The sequence below is a fragment of the Leopardus geoffroyi genome, chromosome A3 (assembly GCF_018350155.1).
Source record: "Leopardus geoffroyi isolate Oge1 chromosome A3, O.geoffroyi_Oge1_pat1.0, whole genome shotgun sequence".
NCBI classification, from domain to species: Eukaryota; Metazoa; Chordata; class Mammalia; order Carnivora; family Felidae; genus Leopardus; species Leopardus geoffroyi.
Genome location: NC_059336.1, coordinates 1,227,209 through 1,246,835, shown reverse-complemented (window position 1 = coordinate 1,246,835; position 19,627 = coordinate 1,227,209). Strand labels below are relative to the sequence as shown.

Sequence of the window (19,627 nt, the reverse complement as noted above, 5' to 3'; positions counted from 1 at the left end):
GGCAGCTGAGCCTGGCACCCCACGGCTCCCCTCCTCCCCTGGACCAGGCTTAGCCATGCGGGTGACATGATGGGGACGGTAATGGTACCAGGACAGGATCTGTGAGGATCCACGGAGCTGACCACAGAGCCATGCGCCGTGGGCAGGATAAACGTCCTTGGGGTCATCACGGCGATGATGCCCATCGGAAGAATTAGACTTTCTTTCCAAAAGGCCGTGACCGGCCCTCTGGGCCAGCTGCCAAGGGAAGACGAAGTGCGACCCTGTGGTTCCTGCCTGCAGGGTTCTGAGACAGGAGCCCCGGTCTGAGTCCAAACAATGGGTGGGAGACGCCCTCTAGAGGTGTGATGTGGGGCTGCAAGCCACAGCTGACCCTGAAGGAGAAGTCTCAGCCGCCCTGGCTGGCAGCCGCTGGGTCCCTTGGGCACCTCACACCTCGGAGGTCCCTCAGCCCAGGAAGAGGGATGATGTTGCTGTCCTTGATGTCCAGAGGTCAGGACGAGGCGCGAGGAGGCCACGGTAGAGCAGGTAGATATGAGTGAGTGGGGGCTGCCCTTCCGACGTGAGCGTGTCCGTCCACTGTCTCGGGGGTGAGCTCCAGTGTGAGAGCACCAGAGGGGGGCCAGTGCCAGCCATGCTGGGGTGGAATTCTATTTCTGTCCCAGAGACTCAGTCGGAGGGGAGGACAGTGCGCCCAAGGGAAGGTGGACACACAAGGCGATGTTTGACCAAAGCCTTCCAAACACTCCTTCCTCTGAACCCAGCTCTCACAACTAAGAGCCAGGTGTCCCCTTAGGAGTGAAAGACAGGTACCCTGTTCTAAGTGATGGTCACTGCTTTCCAGAGATGACATCAGTTCCCCGGGCAAGAAACTCCACTTGGGCAGAACCCAGACCTGGTCTTGGGAATAATTCACAGTAGCCAAACTCATACAAGACTGATGTATAAACCAGATGGCTCATGGAGAAATCCCTTTCCAGGGCCTAGATGTTTCCCATCGGGGGGTCCAAGCCCCCCCATTGCTGGGACTCAGAGGCTTGGGAGGCCAAATGCATCTTTTTAAGATGTGGACATCACAAGTGGCAGTGGGCAGTAGCGGGGGATCATTTAGCCCTAGCGATCAAGAAAGTGAGTTGGTCAGTTGGTCATTGGGTCCACAAACGGTCACTGTCCACCTGCTCTGTGCCAGGTCAGCCCTGGTCCCCTGGATCTGACTGATAATCTGGCAGGGAAGACCGACGCTGTCACCAATGGTTTGCAATGACAAGTAGGCAGGGAGCACGGCAGAACACCTGCTGAAGGGTATGAACATGAGGGAACAAGTGGGATCCTCTCGTCTGGGGGTCAGGGTGAGACACCTCGCCACGGTCCCTGGTCAAGGACTGAGTGAGGAGGAACTGACCTCCAGAAGCCACCACCCATGACCCACCCTAGCCCACCAGGCCAGGCCCGCTCTGTTTCCAGCCCAGGCCCACACATGCCTCTCCTTCCGTCCCTTTGCCTGTCCCCCATGTCCAAGGTTGCCACCCCAGGGGCCTCTCCCGACCCCCCGGACAAGAGGGCCACAGCTCCCATGTGCCACTGAGGGGACTGGTATCATCAGCAGCCCCCTTCACAGGCAGGACTCAGGCCCCAGGCAACTGAGCCTGGACTCCTCCGGGCTGTCCCCGGGGGTGTGGCTGACCGGAGCCTGCGCCGGCCAAGGGGCAGCGCTCAGCAATGTGACACCTGCAGTTAACTGTGAAGCCTGGGCGTGCGTCCGCGTCAGGCCCTGGTCTGGGGCACCAGAGCAGACAGCGGGAAGGGCCCCCAGCCTTCATCAGGACCCCTGAGGAACGCGCCGTTGTTGCTTCCATTGCACGGAGGGGGAAACTGAGGCCTAGAGACGCTCGGCGCCTTGCCCGGAAGGGGTCCCGGCAGCGGGACCGAGAGTCCACAACCCGGCGGGAGGAGAGGAGCGCAGGTCCGGCGCCTTGACAGCGCGGTGGGCGGGGCCTGGGGAGGGGCGGGGCGCGGTCCGCGGGACGGGGCGGAGTCGGCGGCCTTGATTGGGTGATGTCGGCTGCCCCGCCTTGGCCCTGCCCCCTCCGTGGCCGGCGGTGGGGGGGGGGGTGGCCCCCACCGAAGCCCGCGGTCAAGGCCAGGTCTGGCCGGGGCAGCGGCGGTCGCAGGGAGCCCACGCCGGCAGGCGCTGTCAGTGGCCCGTTCTTCTTCCTAAGCTCCTCAGACGGGGACGTGCTGCTGGCAGCCCCGCCTCGAAGAGCGCACAGCTCAGAGGAGCCTCACCCGGAGCCGCGCCGCAGGCGCCGCAACCTCTCCCTCGCGCTTCCGCAGCCCGCCCGCGCCCACCGCGCTGCGCCGCGGGGCCGGGCCGCCAGGGGGAGCCGCGGGGCCCAACCCTCCGCTGCGCCTGCGCCAGAGCCGCGCGCGAACCGGAGCGCGAGCCCGCCGCGCGCGCGCGCGCGCGCCCGCCCCGCAAGTGCGCCTGCGCCAAGGCCGTGGCCGCGCCCGCTCCCGCCGGGGGCTCGTCGCTGGGCGGCCGGGCCATGGGGGAGGCTGAGGTGGGCGGCGGCGGCGCGCCGGGCGACAAGGGGCCGGGGGAGGCGGCCACCAGCCCGGCCGAGGAGACGGTGGTGTGGAGCCCCGAGGTGGAGGTGTGCCTCTTCCACGCCATGCTGGGCCACAAGCCCGTCGGTGAGCGGAGCGCCGCCGAGGCCGCGGACCCGCGTGGGGGCGGGGCGGGCCGGGCAACGGCCGGGGCGCGGGGCGGGGCCTCCCACGCCCGCCCACCCACCTGCGCCTCCTCCGACCCCTGCGTCCACCCACCCCACCTCCGCTGACGCTACCCCCTCCTGCACCCCTCCCCTGCGCCCCTCCGCCTTCCCGTACCCTCCCTATGGCCCTTCCTGCACCCCTCTGCCCTCCCTCTGGCCCCTTCTGCCCGTCCTGCACCCTCCCTCTGGCCCCTGCTGCGCCCCTGTACCCTGCCCCTGGCCCCTGATGCTCCCCCTGTACCCTGCCTCTAGCCCCTGCTGCGCCCTTGCACCCTCCCTCTGGCCCCTGATGCTCCCCTGCACCTTCCCTCTGGCCCCTGCTGTGCCCCTCCTGCACCCACTCGCCCTTCTCCACCCTGCCCCCCAATACCCTCCTTTTGCACCTCCTACACCCACGCTCCTGCCCCCATCTTTACTTCTCTCCTGCTGACCCCTGCTTCCAGCTCCCTCGCTGCCTTCCACCTCCCCCCTCCTCACAGGTGACCCCCTCTTCCCACAGGTGTTAATCGACACTTCCACATGATCTGTATCCGGGACAAGTTCAGCCAGAACATTGGTCGGCAGGTCCCATCCAAGGTCATCTGGGACCACCTGAGCACCATGTATGACATGCAGGCACTGGTGAGCTGGATCCCACCCTCCCTGGTCCTCAGGCCAGGGCCCCCCTAACCCCAGACAGAGCTGCTCCTCAGGGAGCCCTGTGGCCTGTGGACCTCCCCGGTGGGGGGGGGGGGGCACCAGTAACTAAACAAGGCACCTCAAGTAGTTCACAAACGCAGTGGGGGTAGCTGGTTGCCCTCCAGGAGCCTTCTTTATGTGGGGGTGGTTAGCAAAAGTCTCTCCGGGGAGATAAGTGCGGAGCTGAGGCCCGTGGAGGAGGCGTGAGGCCCCGGCAGTCACACGGGAGGCCCCACGGCGCGCCAGGCAGGAAGGTGACTGGATCTGAGTCACATTCAGGTGAATATGGTGGCTTCTGTGGGCACCAGGCAGGCCGGGGCCCTGTCGCCACAGAACCCCCGGCCAGTTTCATCGAAAGGCAGGCAGGTCAACTGGGAAGCCAGGATGGCCAGAGGAGACAGTGGACATTCCCCGCAGAGGAACAGCAGGCGTCAGGGCTCTGTGGCAGCAGGCGATGGGGGGTCGAGGAGCTCAGAGGAGGTGTGGACCCCTGGGGCTGGGGGGCAGCGGGAGCTACAGGCAAGCAAAGGGGTAGGCACTTGTGCCGGGGCAGGGGTGAGTCTCTGCCCCCCTGGCTGACTTAGGGCCACGCCAGCCCTCCCAGCTGAGGCCTTCCTTGCCCGAACGTGGTGCCACCCTTGCTTCCTGTGGGTTTGGGCAGGTGGTTCGCAGCTCCTTGTCTTAACTCTTGGAAGGAGATAAGGGTGACAGCCGTGCTCCGGGGACTGAATGCCCGGCCTGTAGGAAGCACCCTGGAAAGTGAAGTCCCTGTTGCTGGGACCAGCTCATCACGGACAAGCCGTCATCCTGAAGGGGCCTCACCCCACACCTGTCACCTTGTGCGGTCACCTGGTCCCCAGACTTCCATGCCGTGACTCTAGGCCAGTGGGGACCCCAAGCAAGACACAGACATCAGGGTGGCAGGGTCCCTGGCCCAGTGCAGCCAGGGACACAGACACAGCTGGCACCAGGCCCTCACTGCACTTGGGAGCTGCAGGGCGCCTCTCAGAGGTTGTAGTCCAGGGCAAGCAGCCGGTCCCCCCTCTCTGCCGGAACTTCAGTCTGGCCTATTACTTGTGCGGGACCAGGCACGACCTCGAGGCTGTCGCTCCGGACCCCAGTGCCCCTCTGGAGCTGATGCCAGAGTCACCCGGGACCCTTGGCAATGTGCATCTGTGGCCCCCACCACGGAGATACCAGCAGCCCCAAGAGCCACAGGGTTTCCAAAGCTCCAGGAGACGCAAGCACGTCTGCGGGCTGAGCACTGAGCTTTACCCCGAGCTGCGGAGAGGAGGCCCTTCCCGCTGAGCCCCTCCCTGTCTAGACCCCTTCCGCCAGCTCACCTTCCTTTCCTCTGGTGGTCCTGTGCCTCCAGGGTCTCGTCCCTTCTGGCACATGGGGCCTGTGTGACGTGTAGGACAAGTGGGACTCTGATAAGCAGTGTCCCTGACACCACTGTGTAGTCCTTACCTGGTTTCCGAGGCAGTAGCTTTCCTGTCCGGCACCCTCCGTGTCTGCGGGCTCCACTGTCACTGTCATCTTGTGGGGAGGGAGCAGGACAAGTCAGCAGGACAGCCGTAGCCTGCTTTTGCCCTGGGGGTAGGGACGGCATGCTGGGAAGTGGGGCTGCCCCAGCCTCAGGTCAGGTGACAACTCCTGGTGGCTGGACTCCTGGTGGCTAGAGCCGTGGCCTTGCTTCTGCGGCCTGTTGGAGAAGCCCAGCTCCTGGTAGACTGCCAGCAGAAAGAAGGAAGTGTCCTCACCCCGCTGGTGCCCTCCCCCTCGGCTCTCGGGGACCGGCCGTGTGCTTTGCTCCTCAGGTGCTCCTAAGTTGGCTCTTACACGTTTTTGGTGACTTCCTAAAATCACATTTTTTTCTTTGTTTCTTTAAAAAATCGCCCTACTTGCCGTCAGCACGAATCTGAGATTCTTCCATTCCCAAATCCAGAGAGGAACTTCGTCCTTCCGGAAGAAATCATTCACGAAGTCCGAGAAGGTGAGACTCGGGCGGGTCAGGTTCGGGAATTAAGGAGGACGTGGGCCGAGGGCGGTGGCGTCGGGCGAAGGTCACGAGCCTCGGGGAGGAGTGAGGGCTGCTGGCGGGGTGCTTCTTGGCCCAGGTGGACTGGGAGGTCTGGGGAGTCTTGGGGACTGGCGGGAACTTGTTCAAGAACAATGGGCTCTCTTTAAAAGCGGCCTGGCGGCAGCTGAGAAGCACACACACAGCCGTCCCCGGCCTGAGCCGTCCGCAGCGCTGGGCAGGGCCGCGTCTCCCACCGTTTTGGTAAACGTCAGCTGTCGCCCCACAGGAAAAGTGGTCATTGAAGAAGAGATGAAGGAGGAAATGAAGGAAGATGTGGACCCCCACAACGGGGCGGACGATGGTGAGTGGGGAGCGCCCCCCGACCCCGCCCTGGGCCCCAGGAGCAAGCCGGGCGGCTCCGCACCCCCAGCCCGCGCGTTGAGTCCGCCTGGGGCCGGAGCTGCGCCGTCTGGTTCCACCTGCCTGGGCGCGAGCTGCTGGGCAAACCTGGCCTGGTGCACGGCCCACACTGCGAGCGAACCCCGCGGCGGCCCGGGGCACTGGCCCCCGGGCCGCGGGGCGTAAAGCGCGTGGTGCAGGGGGTGCGGGTGCAGGGGACACACTCCACGCGGCAGGGACGGCGGGTCCTCAGGAGGACCCAGCCGCCCGCGGGCCACACGGCAGCCCAGCTCCGAGCGTCGTGTGTGTAGATGCGGCTTTTTATCACTGAGTGGGAAGATGAAGTAAAATTCTGGATATTCTGTTTTCAGCCAAATGATTTTGTCTCCCAGTTTTTTCGTCTTCAGGAAGCTTGGGCAAAGCAACGGAAAAGGCCAGCAAAGACAAGAACCCCTCGGACTTGGGCTCCAAGGAGGGGGTGGACAAGCGGAAGCGCAGCCGCGTCACCGACAAAGTCCTGACGGCAAACAGCAACCCCTCCAGCCCCAGCGCCGCCAAGCGGCGCCGAACGTAGACGCCGCTCAGCCAGGGCACAGGGCAGGGGGACGGCGGCCACCGGGCCGGACGCTCCCCCCGCTCCCCCCCGCCGCCCGCCGCCCCTGTGGCTCCCACAGGGCCCGACCGCGACCACCCCCCGCGGGGGCGGAGAGCTGGGAGGCAGGCGTCCTCCCCGTCCTCCCGTGACGCCGGGTCAGCTGCAGCCGTGCTAGTTCTCCGGCCGGGCTGCGGTCCAGGCCCCGCGGAGCAGGGCGAGGGGCACGGGCGAGGAGACCTGGGCCAGCGAGCAGGAGGCCCGTTCTTGCTGTGTCCTTGAGGAGCGCTGGTCTTGCCGGGCAGCTCAGTGCTGCCCGTTTGTCCATCTGTCCATCTGTTGGCCGTTCTTCCTAACCGGCTGCCCCGTCGGGAGAGAGACTCAGGCCACCCCGTGAGAAACTGAGAACTGGACGTTTTGCCTCATTCGCTTGTACTGTAACGATGTACATAATTTGGCGGTATTTCACTATTTAATTTTTAAGAAGCCTATTTTACTAGTGTTTTATATGAAAACAACACTGCAGAAGTGAAACCTGTGTTGTATTTTTCCTGAGAAGTTTTGTGTTAAGGTCGTGACTGCTGAGACACTTTTCGCTCAGTTTTTATATGCCAGAAACAGAGGATTTGTAGCGGCTATTTTTGTATCCTCCGGTAACTTGCAAACAGACCAAATGAGTGAGTGGAGGGAAGGGGCGCCGGGGCCCAGGGTTGCCTGAAATACTTTCGTTTGAGTGCGGAATATTAAAGCACAAAAGCAGCAGCCTGGAGTCGTGTGATTTTGATACCAAAGTAAGTTCCCTTTTCTTACGGTAGGAAGTGTTTATTTTTCCAAGGATTATAACCGCAGCCTACACTCAGTGGGCTTCGTAGCATTCCCTCGATACAATGTATTGACGACCAACAGGAAATCGGGCCAGAGTGGAAATGTGGTCGAGTGTGACAAGTCCTTCAGGTACGAAATGCCAGGACTGCGGACAAGGCAGAGCCGGTGGCTGGCTGAGCCCGGACGTCCGGGAGCTCATCCTCTGGCAACGCGAGTCTCGGGGCCCAGTCTGTTCTCCGCACAGGAGGGTCCGGGCAGAGCAAGAAGGGTGCGCCCTCAGTGCCGGCTGACCTCCGCGCCCCGGGTCCTTCATCTGGACAAGTCACCGGGAAGCTGAATCCCCCCACCGTCTCGGAGCAGGAGGCCGGGCCTCGGCCCACCAGGCAAGGGCAGGAACCCGGTGCCCCACGCCCCATGCAGGCTGACCTGCTCTACCCGGCCCACCGTCTCTCGCGGGGCCTGGAGCACATCACCGGCAGCCCTCCTTCAAGGCCCACTCTGCACCGGCTTCTGTCGCTGGGACCCTGCTGCCCGAGAGGAGCCTGGTCCCTGGGGAGTCAGAACCGGCAGAGCCATGGGGCAAACGTTGTCTACGAAGACGGGGGTCTTTCCCTTACAGACGTAGACCCTGGTCTGGAGCAGGATCTTCAGGGACCTCAGAACACGCTGGAAAAGCCTAGTCAATAAGTCAAACCTGTTTCCTAATGACTGAACATTCGCTGCCCTTCCAGGAGATGTGGGGGGAGGGGCGCGCAAGGCCGCCCAGCAAGGTAGATGGCCCCCCACCCCAGGTGCCGGTTTGGGGCCACTCCCCACACCCTTAGGCCTGCGGAGGCCGGAGTCCTCAGCCGGGGTGAGGCTCACACAGGGGGTCCGGTTCATGTGCTGCGTGTGGCCTGTGCAGGTCAAGTTCACATCCCTGCCCCTACCCTCTCCTAGCCTAGGGGTCCACTCTGTGACATGGGGTACAGCTGTGCCCCCACCACGTAGGTAGACGGAGTGTGACAGAGGAGAGGCGCTGGGGAGAAACCAGTGTGAGCGGCTGCAGGACACTGGGAGACACAGGCGCCACTGACCTGAGACCAGAAACCTCCGGGAGGTGCTTCGTGCCGAGGACGCCGGGCCGGGTCGTCGACAACGGGACGGCGCAGCCTCCCTGGGCGGGGACAGGTGGGTGCGGCCTCAGCCCTCCCTGCTCTGGCCCAGCCCAGGGCCCCCAGGGCTGATGCAGGAGGAGAGTGTGCTCCCAAGTGCGTACCGATAGGGCAGCAACGGGACGCCGCGGGGCTCCCTCGGGGCGGGGCGGGAGGGCGTGGGGCTTTGGCCAAACAACGAGGCTGCAACTGGTTTCGCCTGAGGAAAACGTTAAGGCAGGTCTAACCTGAACCTGCCCCTGCCCAGCTCCTGCAAGACTCCTCCACCAGGGGCAGGGCCACCCTGGGGCGCGCCACCTACTGCCGGTGCACGGAGGAGGAACCGGAGCGAGCGCGCCGCCGTCGCTCCTCTGGGCCCCGCCCCGGCCCCCCTGGCCCGCCCCCCAGTCCTGCCCCGCCCCCTGCTCAGCCCCGCCCCAGCCTGGGCGGCCAGCTGTCCAGAGCCCTGAGCCCACAGCGGGCGTCCCCAGGCTGCAGAGGGGAGGAAACAGCACAAGACTTGTTCCGCAGCAGAAATCTGGGCTCCCGGGTTAACGCGCCCTGCGGAGCCCCAGGCAAAGTGCACAAAAGCAGCCGGAGGTGCGGTTCGGGGTGACTCTTCCTTGTCGAGCGGAAGTCGGGCAGCGTCTGGGAGGGTCCGTCGTCCCGGCCCTGGTGGGAGGCAGCGGCGGGGAGGCTTGCCGCTCTGCCCGTGGAGAGGCACAGCCTCCCCACCGCAGTGCCCCTCAGAGCAGCCAAACCCCTGCATTCCGCCCCCGACACGCGGACACCTGCGTCAGGGCCTCCCGGTGTCATCTGCCCGATGTCCTGGCCCGGGCCTCGCGGGGCCACCTGCAAGTCAGGCAAGCGGGAGGTGAGGCCCAGGGGGCGGGGGAGGCAATCCGCCCCCGCGGCCCCCGCCAGAGGCGCGGCGGCTGCCCGCTGCCCAGGAAACCTAGCCTGCCCACCGGTGGCAGACCTTTTACAGAAATGCCCAGATGTCCGTTCCGGGGGGTGGGGGGGCACCTCCGTCCTCTTAGAGAGTGAGGTCGTGTGTACACAGGCTCCAGCCAGGTGAGACTGTACCCGGAGAATGGATGAGGACGGCCCGCATCAAGAAGGGCCCTCAGCTGTGCCCACAGCCAAGGTCGGAAGGTGGTGCTCCCTCTCAGCTGTCACAGGCAGCCCTGAGGCCCAGGAGCCGCTGGCGGGGCTGGGAGAGGTCAGCGACCCCAGGGGGCTGGGCTTGGCCTTCACCCTCTACCCCGTCGACCCCGGGAGTTACCCTCCTGGCTAGATCCATCAGAAAGCCAGACTTTGGTTTTAGCTAAAATGCTGTGAAACACTGAAGGTGCACGGTGGCCACAGAGTCCCAATACCACCTGGGCGGGCCCCTCCCAAGTTGCACGTTGAGGGGCGGGTCTCCAACTTTGCTGGAACTCCCGCGGCCACCAGCAGATGCGAGGGCACAGATTAAGGGAATCTGTGGGAGGTCACCGGGGAATTTGCACGTGCAGGTGATTTTCAGCTGTCTGACACACGCCAGTGTGTGCGAAGAGGGGGGCCACCGCCGGCTGCCCCCAGCGCCCAGACAGGCCCCCGAGGGGATGTTTAACCAGGGCCACCTGTGTTGAGCAGCCTCAGGATGACCCCAGTCACCCAGTCATTCATGCGTCCCCTCCCTCTAGGCAGCATCTTACCTTACCGCTGATAGGATGTGGCAAAGGGGCGGAGGCCACGCCCACGGTGACGGTGCAGACGACTCCCGGCACACTGGAAAGAGACCCTCCTGCTGGCCTTATGGAAGCAAACTGCCCAGTTGTGAACCGTCTGTGAAGGGACACGAGGATCCGTGTCCCGCCGCCCGAGAATGACTTCTGCCCACAGTCTGGGGGACCGTGGAAGCAGACTGCTCTCCAAAGGAGCCTCTCATGAGACCACAGCCCCAGCCTACACCTGGAGGGCATCCCGCGTGGGAGCATCCTGGGGGGGGCCTCCCTTCTGGGGAGGACAGCTCCCAGGGGTTATGCTCCTGGGGTCAGCCCTGTGGAGGGACATCCTCCTGTGGGCATCCTCCAGGGGGTGGGTAGACTTCCTCCAGGAGAACATCCTCTGGGAAGAGGCATATTCTGGAGGAGGGGGTTTCCAGCAGGTAGGCGTCTTCCTCTGGGGGGAGGTTGTCCTCAGGGGCATTCTGGGGGGATTCTCTGGGATGAGCATCCTCCAGGGACATACCTGTAGAGCCGGTATACTCCAGAGGGCATCCTGGGGGAGGTGTCTTCTCCCAAAGGGAAGGGATATCGTGTAGGGGGGGTCCTGGGGGGACACCCTGGGGGCAATCCCAGCGAGGAAGGGGGCGGGAGTCCTCCGGAGTGACGTTCTCCGGGAGGGGCTGTCCTCGGAGCGTGGGGGGGCCTTCTCGGGGCGGACGGCGTCGGCGGCCCCGCCCCCGGCCCCGCCCCGATCCCGCCCAGGCCCCGCCCCCGCCCCTCCTCCGCGCTTCCTCCTTCGCTCACTTTCGCTTCCGCCGGAGCGCGGGTCCCGCCGCCGCCCGAGCATGGACGACCCGGACTGCGACTCGACCTGGGAGGAGGACGAGGACGAGGACGGCGAGGGCGCGAGCGCTGGGGGCGACGAGGACGGCGAGGCCGGCGCCCCAGGGGACGCGGACGCGGAGGACGAGGACGAGGACGAAGAGGACGCGCCGGCGGCGCGGCCCGGCGCGCTCCAGGTGCAGCCTCGACGCGCGCCGGGGACCTAGCGCCCAGCCCCGGGGGGCGCCCGCCCGGCCGCCGCGAGGTGGGGGTGAGGCCCCCGCTCCGGGAAGGCCGCCCCCCCCCCTCCCGGCCCCCGGACACCCGGCTTGGGGCCTGGCTCTCCCTCTCCAGCTGTTGCCCTCTCCCCGACCCAGGCCCCCTGGTGCCCCCCTCAGGATCGCTGGACACCCTGAGACCCGCCCCGTCCCGCGCCTCCCACCTCCGGCCCAGCCCGGCGGGGGGGGGGGGGGACCTCGCAGGGAGATCCAGGGCCACCCTCAGATCCGTGCGGTGTGATGATACTTCCTCCAGCGGATGCCCTGGGCACATTCTGGACTCGCCTCTGTCACTTCCCGCCTCCGGGCCCTTGGCTCTGTCCTCTGAATAGATCCCAGCTCTCCGTGCTGGCCGCCTGCTTCTGCCTGCCTTTCTGCCTCTGGGTGCCCCCTGCTTCTGCCCCGCCCTGCTCCCTCCCACCCCCGGCCCGCCTCACCCCCACCGCTCCTCGCTGGGTGCAGCGCCCACCCGCTGGGACCTCCCACCCTCTCGAAAGTGGCCTTGGAGGCCACATTTATGTGACCTGCCTGAGCCAGGGCTGCTCGCACCAGCTACTGGCAGTTATGGCTGCTGATTTGTCATTATCAGCCGTTACTTTTGTTACTACTGATTACCTAGGTGACCAGCAGTTACTTTTGTCTTCACTGGTGATACTCCTTGTTACGATTGGTTACTTTTGTTGCCACGGATTTATTTTCTTCTCATCACCACTGGTTACTTTTGTTACCAGGGTCACTCAATACCAGGGGCCGGTACTCCCTGAGCCTCACATTCTGTCCGAGTGCAGGGTGGTCCCAGCTGGGGTTCTAGGTGTTATCGGGACTTAGGTGACAGCTGTCACTTTTGGAGGATGATGTATTGGCATCGTGTCTATGGGGTCTTGAATTCCATCCCGTGTGATCTCTGGGTTGCGTTCTCCCCCAGACAGATGAGAGCTCTGGTTTGGGGTTTAGCTGGCTGTGTGGTGAAGTCTTGGTCAGGGAGAGGGACCCAGACGGGCTCCTGGGCCTGCCAGGGAGGCCAGAAGGCGGAGCACATCTATGGTGTTTGGGGCAGGCATGAGTTTCTGGAGGCAGCAGGCTGGGCAGTGGCCAGGGGTCACGGGGCAGGGATCTGGCTCTTCTGTGGCAGATGCCCACCGGCTGGGGCACATATTGAGAGGGGGTGCTGTCCTTGCGGTAGCTCCATGAGGCCCACTCCTACAGCAGTGCGCTGGCCCCTCGGCCACTGAGAGGCGCCACAGTCGTTGACTTCTACACGGGGCCCAGCTGTCTGGTACTTTGTCCTGGGCTGTGTCTTCTGTGCACCCGTGGGGCTGACCTGGGGATGGTGAGTGGGGCCAGCTCCTGCTGAGTTTCGGTGTCTCCTCGGGCCCTTGGCTGGTAGGCAAGAACATCACCAGCAGGCCCTGGTCTATAAATTGGGCAGAGAGGCACCCCCAGGCCCCTGCGGGAGCTCAGAACCATTTGGAGCATCTTGGGGAGTGGGGAGGGGTCAGAGCCAAGGGACACAGTGACAGGCCTGGCCTCCTGACTCCCCTTGCAGTGCTCCTTCCAGGATCCTGGACCCAGCTGTTTCCCTGGGACGAGCGGTCGGTCTCCTGTGGAGTCACACCCAGGAGCCGTACCTGCCTGGGCCCTCTCTCCGGCCCCGGCTTCTGTCGGACCTCAGGCCAGGCTCAGCCTCGCTCACGCCTCCCACCCTATAAGAGGGTGGGTGAAGCCGCCTTTACCCAGCATCCTAGCCGTGAAGTTACCTTCTATCCCTCCCAGGACCTGGGGAGCCTGGCCTGCAGAGATAGGGGCTGCAGGTGTTGGGGGGCAGCGAGGAGCCCCTGTGTCTCCCTGCGCAGGCTCTCCCATAGGGCCAGAGGCCCGGAGACACGGGGTCTGGTCGGCGAGCGTTGGGCGGGGGCCAGGCTGGTTCCCTGGGCCTCGGTCATTCATTTCTTCGTCAGGCAAGTGTTTGGGGCCCCTCCTGGGGCTGTAGGCTGGGAGGCCACGGCCCTTCGAGACACAAGCCTTGTGACAACTTAGAGCACCGTACAAACAGAAAGCACAGGCGAAGGCAGGGGGGCCAGGGGCAAGTCCCGGGGCTGCGCTCCAAATGGAGTTAGCCGGCAAGTACCGGAGGAGGCAGTGAAGCCAGGGCCCGGGGGCGGTGCTGCGCCCCAAGAACGTGCCGGTCAGCCTGGGATCCTGGGAGCGGGGGCGGGCCGCAGGGGCTGAGCAGGGGGCAGGGCTTATTCCTCCCATTCTGGTCCCTTCCGGTTTTGTTGCTCGCGGACCCCGTCCTTGCTGCCCTCACTGGGACAGGGGCTGGCTTGGGGTGGGCCTCCCCTAGGGGTCTCACCCATCTCCTCTCTCCCCAGGCCAGGACGACGGGGTCCCGAAACTGGCGAGCCGCGCGCGACACACGCAGGTACCGGCACCACTACCCGGTACGTAGCCGCCTCGGCGCCCGCACACCTCGGCAGCCCGCCCGGGACGGAGTCTCCCGCCCTCCGCCGGGAGAAGGCCATCGGGACAAGACGTCCCGTCACCCCCCTCCTCAGACGAGGTCCCATGGCCCACCTGGGACTGCGGCTCCTTCCCCCCGGGGGAGGGGGGTGATGAGGACCGCCTCTGTCTCGGAGCCTTTAGAGCAGGGGAGCAGCGCCAGCTAGTGGCGCGGCCACATGTGGCCCCCGTGTGTCGGTCCGCGCGCGGGTCGGGGCCCATGTCGGTGGCGTTCCCGTGGCCCTCGCCCCCGCCCTCTGCACTGTGAGTGTCAGCCAACCCCTAGGCTACTTTAGGGGTACCGATGGAGGGGACCTGCCGCCCGGCCCGCGCTGGTGAGGAGGGAAGGTGGCGGTCAGAGGGAGCTGCTGTCCTCCCAGTGCGGAGGCTGGTCCTCGCCTGCAGGGCGAGGGGCCCCGGCTGGGGACTCGGGTCTTCGCCAGCCTTCAGGATGTCGAGGCTCACGGGCCCAAGAGCGGACGCCCGCTCCCCGAACGTTCTAGTGTGAGGGGCCCTCGGAGGCAGCCTATTTCTGGAGATGTCTCCACCGGCAACTTTCTCTGGCTCTTCAGGATTTGATAGAACGGGATGGCAACGGTGACATGCCAAACCTGAGTTTCTACAGAAACGAGATCCGGTTCCTGCCCAACGGTGCGCGTCTGCTGGGCCGCCTGCGCCCTGTCGCGGGGGGCGTCTGTGGCCCCACTAGGACCCTGTTGGGGACGGCTTCCTGTTGGGCCCGCGGTTTTCGGCTTGCCCCGCAGCGCCCCCTGCAGGCTGCTGCGGGGACGCCCTGGGAAGGGCCGTGTCGCTCACTACTGCTGCCTTGGTGGGAAAGCCGCACGTGTAAACTGGCGAGTAAGAGTGATTGTTCCATTTCCAAGTGGTTGGAAACAACTCAAGGTGGAAAATGTTCTGTGATGTGAAAGTGACACGAAATTCAACTGTGAGTGTCCATAAGGGAGAGTCCGTGGGAAGCCACCCACGCGCATTCGTTCAGGCGTGGCCGCCTTCCCACTACAACGCAGCACAATTGCAGCAGAGGACACGTGGCCTCAGAGAGTCACTGGCCCTTGGAAACAGTGGCCGCCCTACAGGAGGCCAGGCCATGGGGGGTGGGGCTCCGCTGGAGGTTCTGTCTGAGGTCGGGTTCCAGCTAACCAGCTGTGGTTTGGAGGGGGCAGTGAGGCCCCCTTTCTGCAAAGGCAGGTGGGGGTCTGGGACCCCATGTCCTCCTGGGCCCTCCGGCCCAACGAGCCCAGCGTGGCCCTTCTCACTCGGGTCTGTGCTCAGGCAGCAACGGAGACCCCGTGTCGGACTGCAAAGAAACCGAGGGCTTCGGTTGGGGGGTTACGGTCACATGACACAGACACAAGCTTCAGAGCCCCGAGGTCCTCAACAGAGGAGGGGAGGGAAAGTGGGGGGACTTCTAGCAGCTCCTCACTGACTTATCCCCGTGGGGCCCCCAGGCTGTTTCATTGAAGACATTCTTCAGAACTGGAGGGAGGACTACGACGTCCTGGAAGAGAATCACTCCTACATCCAGTGGTGAGTGGGCGGGGCTTACAGAGCAGGCGCCCTCGACAGGGCGGGGCTTACTGAGCAGGCGCCCTCGACGGGGCGGGGCTTGTGAGCAGGCACCGTCGGTGGGGTGGGCTTACTGAGCAGGCACCCTCGGTGGGGCGGGGCTTACTGAGCAGGCCCCCCCCCCCGGTGGGGCAGGGCTTACCGAGCAGGTCCCCCCCTCGGCGGGGCGGGGCTTACTGAGCAGGCCCCCCCTGGTGGGGCGGGGCTTACCGAGCAGGCGCCCTTGGCGGGGCGGGGCGGGGCAGGGCAGGGCTTACTGAGCAGGCACTGTCGGCAGGGCGGGGCTTACTGAGCAGGCGCCCTCGATGGGGCGGGGTTTACTGGGCAGGCCGCCTCGGCGGGGCAGGGCAGGGGTGGTGCGCGGCCTCTGAGGCTGTAGGTGGGCGTGGGGTGCAGGAAGAGCCTCAGACAAGCCGGCTTGCTGGGACGGGACGGGCCCCGGTGCCAAGAGGCCTCGTGGGCCCGCAGAGCCCCCTGGACACTGACAGTGACAGGCCTCGAACAGTGGCCTGAGGTGATCCTTGCCGGCATGGCTGCCTTGGAGAACCTTGACGCTGCCCCACAAACGCAGTGGGCGTTTGAAGATGGCACGTTGGGGGCCTTTTCCTGGGCACAGCGCATCGTGGGGGATAGTTGTGCAGCACTGACGACTAGACGCAAGGAGAGCATAAGAATTAGGAGGACTGCCTGGAACGCCCTGGGCAGCACTGGCAGACCGGCTCGCTGCCGAGCACGCGCACGACTCCTGTAGTCGCGTGTGCACCCACTGGGTGCCCTGGCCCGTAACAGGTTCCCTGCAGCCTTCCCCCCCTCACGCCTCGGCTTTGCCTTGTGGGAGCGCACACACATGTTCATCCAGCCAGGCCCTCCTAGAGTTGAGCCGTGAGCCCAGAGAGGCTGGTGAGCCTCCCGGGACCGCGGGTGTGCGCCGTGGCTGGGAGCCCGTGCCTGCCGCCGACGGACCTGTAACCGTGCCTCCCACAGGCTGTTTCCTCTGCGTGAACCTGGAGTGAACTGGCATGCCAAGCCCCTCACGCTCCGGGAGGTTGAGGTGAGCTCTGATCGCTGGCAAGTCGTCCCGGGGAGCCCCTCCCCTCCGCGCTGGCCCTTGCCTCTGCCCCTGGTGCTCTCACAGGCTTCTAGAGAAATCTGGCTCTCTCCGGCAGTTTGCCTCCAATCGGGGAGCCCAGAGCCAGGGCTGTGAGCAGAATCATGGTGACGGGAGTTTCATCACACCTGGTTGGGGCTGGAGCAGACGCTCCTGGAGGGACAAGAGGGTCTGGGGGGGGGGGGGGGGGGGAGGGGCGGGACAGGACGTGTTTCCTGCCACGTGCTCAGCCCTGGGGTGGGGGGTGGGGGCGCATGATTCCCAGGAGCTAGAATCCCCTGGGGGTGAAGCCGGCGCCTCAGGCCCCAGTGAGACTCTGAGGCAGTTTAGAGAGGTTCATCATTCACTCCTGTCCGGGCTCCTGCGCCCTGGCGTTTTACCCTGAAAGTCTGAGTCCAGCCCTTTAGAAGAATCAGGGCCCGAGGGGGGCGCTGGCCAGCCGGATGTATGGGTGACGACCCCTGGGCTCCCCACTGGCCTCGGGGGTGTGTTCCAGGCATTTAAAAGCTGCAAGGAGGTCAGGGAGCGGTTTGTGCAGGCCTACGAGCTCATGCTGGGGTTCTACGGGATCCAGCTAGAAGACAGGAGCTCGGGTCAGGTGCGCCGAGCACAGAACTACCAGAAGCGCTTCCAGAACCTCAACTGGTGAGGACCGCCCCTCCCCCACCACAACCGAGGAGGATGGGGCCGCTAGGTTTCAGGCAGGTGTGGGGGGAGCACTTCGGCGGAGGAGGGACTCCAGGGCCACTGGGGCAAGTGACTAAAGGCTCTCTGAACACCCTCCGTGTTTGCAGGGTGGGGGTGGTGCCACTGATAGGGGCGTGAGAGCCGGTCAGTTTCACTGCTAGCCGCGCTGGGTCCGCCTGGGTGTGGGCCAGGATGCCCATAGCACCCTCACCTTGGCAGGCACGGCCCTCCTCCTCCCTGGTGAGAGGCACCGGATGGGGAGGAGGTAAAGGGGGTGGGTCTGCTGATGACACCAGTGCCCCTGCACGTGGGTAACAGGTCCCGTGCTCTGGTGGGGGGGGGGGGATCCCCTCCGGCTCTTCTCCAGCCATGCGGGGGGGGGGGGAGATCTTCGGGGCCCAGGGGGCAGCCCCCTTCTAAAAGATGCATCAGGATCCCCACCTGCAGGGTCCAGCACACAGGCCTTTTTCTCCAGGCCTGGGGTGGGGCACAGGGAGGGGGAGGAGGAGGGCGCCAGGGGGACGAGAGGGTGGGACGGAGCCTGGCGGAGGGAGGGGGAGGGGAGGGGGGAGGGGGAAAGGAGGAGGAGGGGAGGAGGAGGGAGGGCCCTGGCGGGGCGCCCCGCCCCCCGCGCCAGCGCCCCTCCGCTTCCCGGCCCCAGGCACAGCCACAACAACCTCCGCATCACGCGCATCCTCAAGTCCCTGGGCGAGCTGGGCCTGGAGCGCTACCAGGCGCCGCTGGCGCGCTTCTTCCTGGAGGAGACGCTGGTGCGCCAGGAGCTGCCGGCCGTGCGCCAGAGCGCCCTGGACTACTTCGTGTTCACCGTGCGCTGCCCGCGCCAGCGCCGCAAGCTGCTGCGCTTCGCCTGGGAGCACTTCCGGCCGCGCCGCAAGTTCGTGTGGGGGCCGCACGACAAGCTGCGGAGGCTGCGGCCGCCCCTGCCCGAGGGGGAGGGGGAGGGGAGCCCCGGGGGCGCGCCGGGGCGGGCCGGGGGCCAGGAGGGGGAGGCGGGGGGCCGCGGGGAGGGGGGCCCGGAGCCCCCGAGCCCCAAGGAGAACAAGAAGAGGAAGCTGGACGCCAGCCGGCGGGAGCAGGCCCCGGGGGAACGGGGCGGCCAGAGCGCCTCGGACGTGGAGAAGATCGCCCTGAACCTGGAGGGCTGCGCCCTCAGCCAGGGCGGCCTGAGCGGGGGGACCCGGGAATCGGGCAGCCGGGCCCCGGGGGAGGCCGAGCAGCCCTGCCCCCAGCCCCCCCCGGGGGCCAAGGTGGTGGAGGAGGTGAGGAAGAGAAGGAAGGTGGACCAGGGCCCCGGGAGCGGCGACTCGGTGGGTGCCGGTGGTGGGGCCGAGCCCCCAGCCCCCGCCGGGCGCTGCGCCCTGCCAGGGTGCCCCGAGGCCAGAGAGAAGGATAATGGGGTGGAGGAGGCCGGTGGCCGGGCAGAGCTAGAGCAGGGTGCCCCTGGGAGCTCGGCCCCCGCGGGACCCTCGGTAGACAGGGAAGCAGAGGCGGGGCCTGAGGCCAAACCCAGAAAGCCTTAAGGGAAAGGGCCGCCTGGGTATCCTGCCCTCTGTCCTGCCACGGGTCTGGGGAGCCACGTGGTCAGCTGTTGTCAGCCCGGAGCAGTACTGGTCTGTCCCTCCTGGTCACCGCAGCCGTGGAAGGAGCAGATCCCCGCTCTGGGAAGGCCAGGGACTTGGGGATCCTTACCTCCAGCTCACTTCCTGCCTCCCTCCTCCAAGCCACCGCCCCCCCATCTTTGTAAATTGGCCCTCAAGGGTCTGGGGGGGTGGGGATGGGGGCTCATTTTCTTAGTCTGGTGCCGAAACCTTTTCTGAATAAACTCATTTGACTTTGAGTGTTTGGACATGGGCAGCAGTCCCGTGAGTGGGCAGGGGAGGGGCACTGCTCTTCGGGAATCCGGGGGTGGTGTCCCCTGGGCGCCCCCCAACACACGAGCACCCTGACCACGCAGCCTCCCGGGGCCTCTGGAGCCGGGCGCTCTGTCCCTTGGCTGCCTTTTGTCACTAGTTTAAGTCTGGGGACCCACGCGCCGCCCCCTTGGGTGGGTTGGGCGGGAGGAGCAGGGGCGTGGCGTGGCCCGGGTCCAGACAGGACCTGTGCCCACGCTGATATGGGGCACAGTGTCGTGCCTCGGGGAGCAAGGTCAGCGGCGTTCTCTGGCTGCGTGCCCTCTGTCCCTACCCTGGCAGCCCTCCGCATCAAGACACAGCCTCCCCGGGGCCTCCGGACCCTCTGCCCTGGTGTGGGCACAGCACACCTCCCGCTCCTCGAGACGCGGCTGGCTCAGGCCAGGATCCCCCTTCCTGACACGCTGGCTCCTCTGCGCCGACACCAGTGGGGTAGGAGACTGCCGAGGGCCACGCGCTTGCCTTTGAAAAAGCGAAGTGACAGAGGTCACAGTTCTCCTGGGGACGGGAGAAGGGAGCACGGTTCACCCCGAGAGTTACCAGCTGCGACTTGGGCTCCGTTCTCACAAAAAGCGCCGA

At 65.6% G+C, this 19,627-nt stretch overlaps 2 protein-coding genes and 1 long non-coding RNA gene across 4 annotated transcripts; 2 read left to right on the top strand and 1 right to left on the bottom strand.

The window, feature by feature from the left end:
• The first annotated feature begins 2,489 nt into the window (after nt 1-2,489).
• LOC123579886 (MRG domain binding protein) lies at nt 2,490-7,228 on the top strand. Its single transcript, XM_045444025.1, has 5 exons — nt 2,490-2,694; nt 3,274-3,395; nt 5,367-5,448; nt 5,762-5,836; nt 6,267-7,228. Exons 1-5 carry the CDS (start codon nt 2,547-2,549, stop codon nt 6,446-6,448), a joined length of 609 nt encoding a protein of 202 aa, XP_045299981.1. The 5' UTR covers nt 2,490-2,546; the 3' UTR covers nt 6,449-7,228.
• Nucleotides 7,229-7,244: 16 nt separating this feature from the next.
• On the bottom strand, nt 7,245-10,243 carry LOC123579887. Its single transcript, XR_006702993.1, has 3 exons — nt 10,130-10,243; nt 9,404-9,504; nt 7,245-9,276 (listed from the first exon to the last, which is right to left on the bottom strand). It is a non-coding gene; the product is annotated as an uncharacterized LOC123579887 (long non-coding RNA).
• A 628-nt stretch (nt 10,244-10,871) lies between these two features.
• Nucleotides 10,872-18,975, top strand: OGFR (opioid growth factor receptor). 2 transcript variants are annotated; one of them, XM_045444023.1, is made up of 7 exons: nt 10,872-11,155; nt 13,609-13,677; nt 14,308-14,386; nt 15,205-15,283; nt 16,307-16,373; nt 16,927-17,075; nt 17,779-18,975. In XM_045444023.1, exons 1-7 carry the CDS (start codon nt 10,982-10,984, stop codon nt 18,656-18,658), a joined length of 1,497 nt encoding a protein of 498 aa, XP_045299979.1. In that variant the 5' UTR covers nt 10,872-10,981; the 3' UTR covers nt 18,659-18,975. The 2 variants fall into 2 exon arrangements, with proteins under 2 accessions (XP_045299979.1, XP_045299980.1); XM_045444024.1 differs by lacking the exons at nt 10,872-11,155; nt 14,308-14,386 and adding an exon at nt 11,261-13,356.
• Nucleotides 18,976-19,627: the final 652 nt, after the last annotated feature.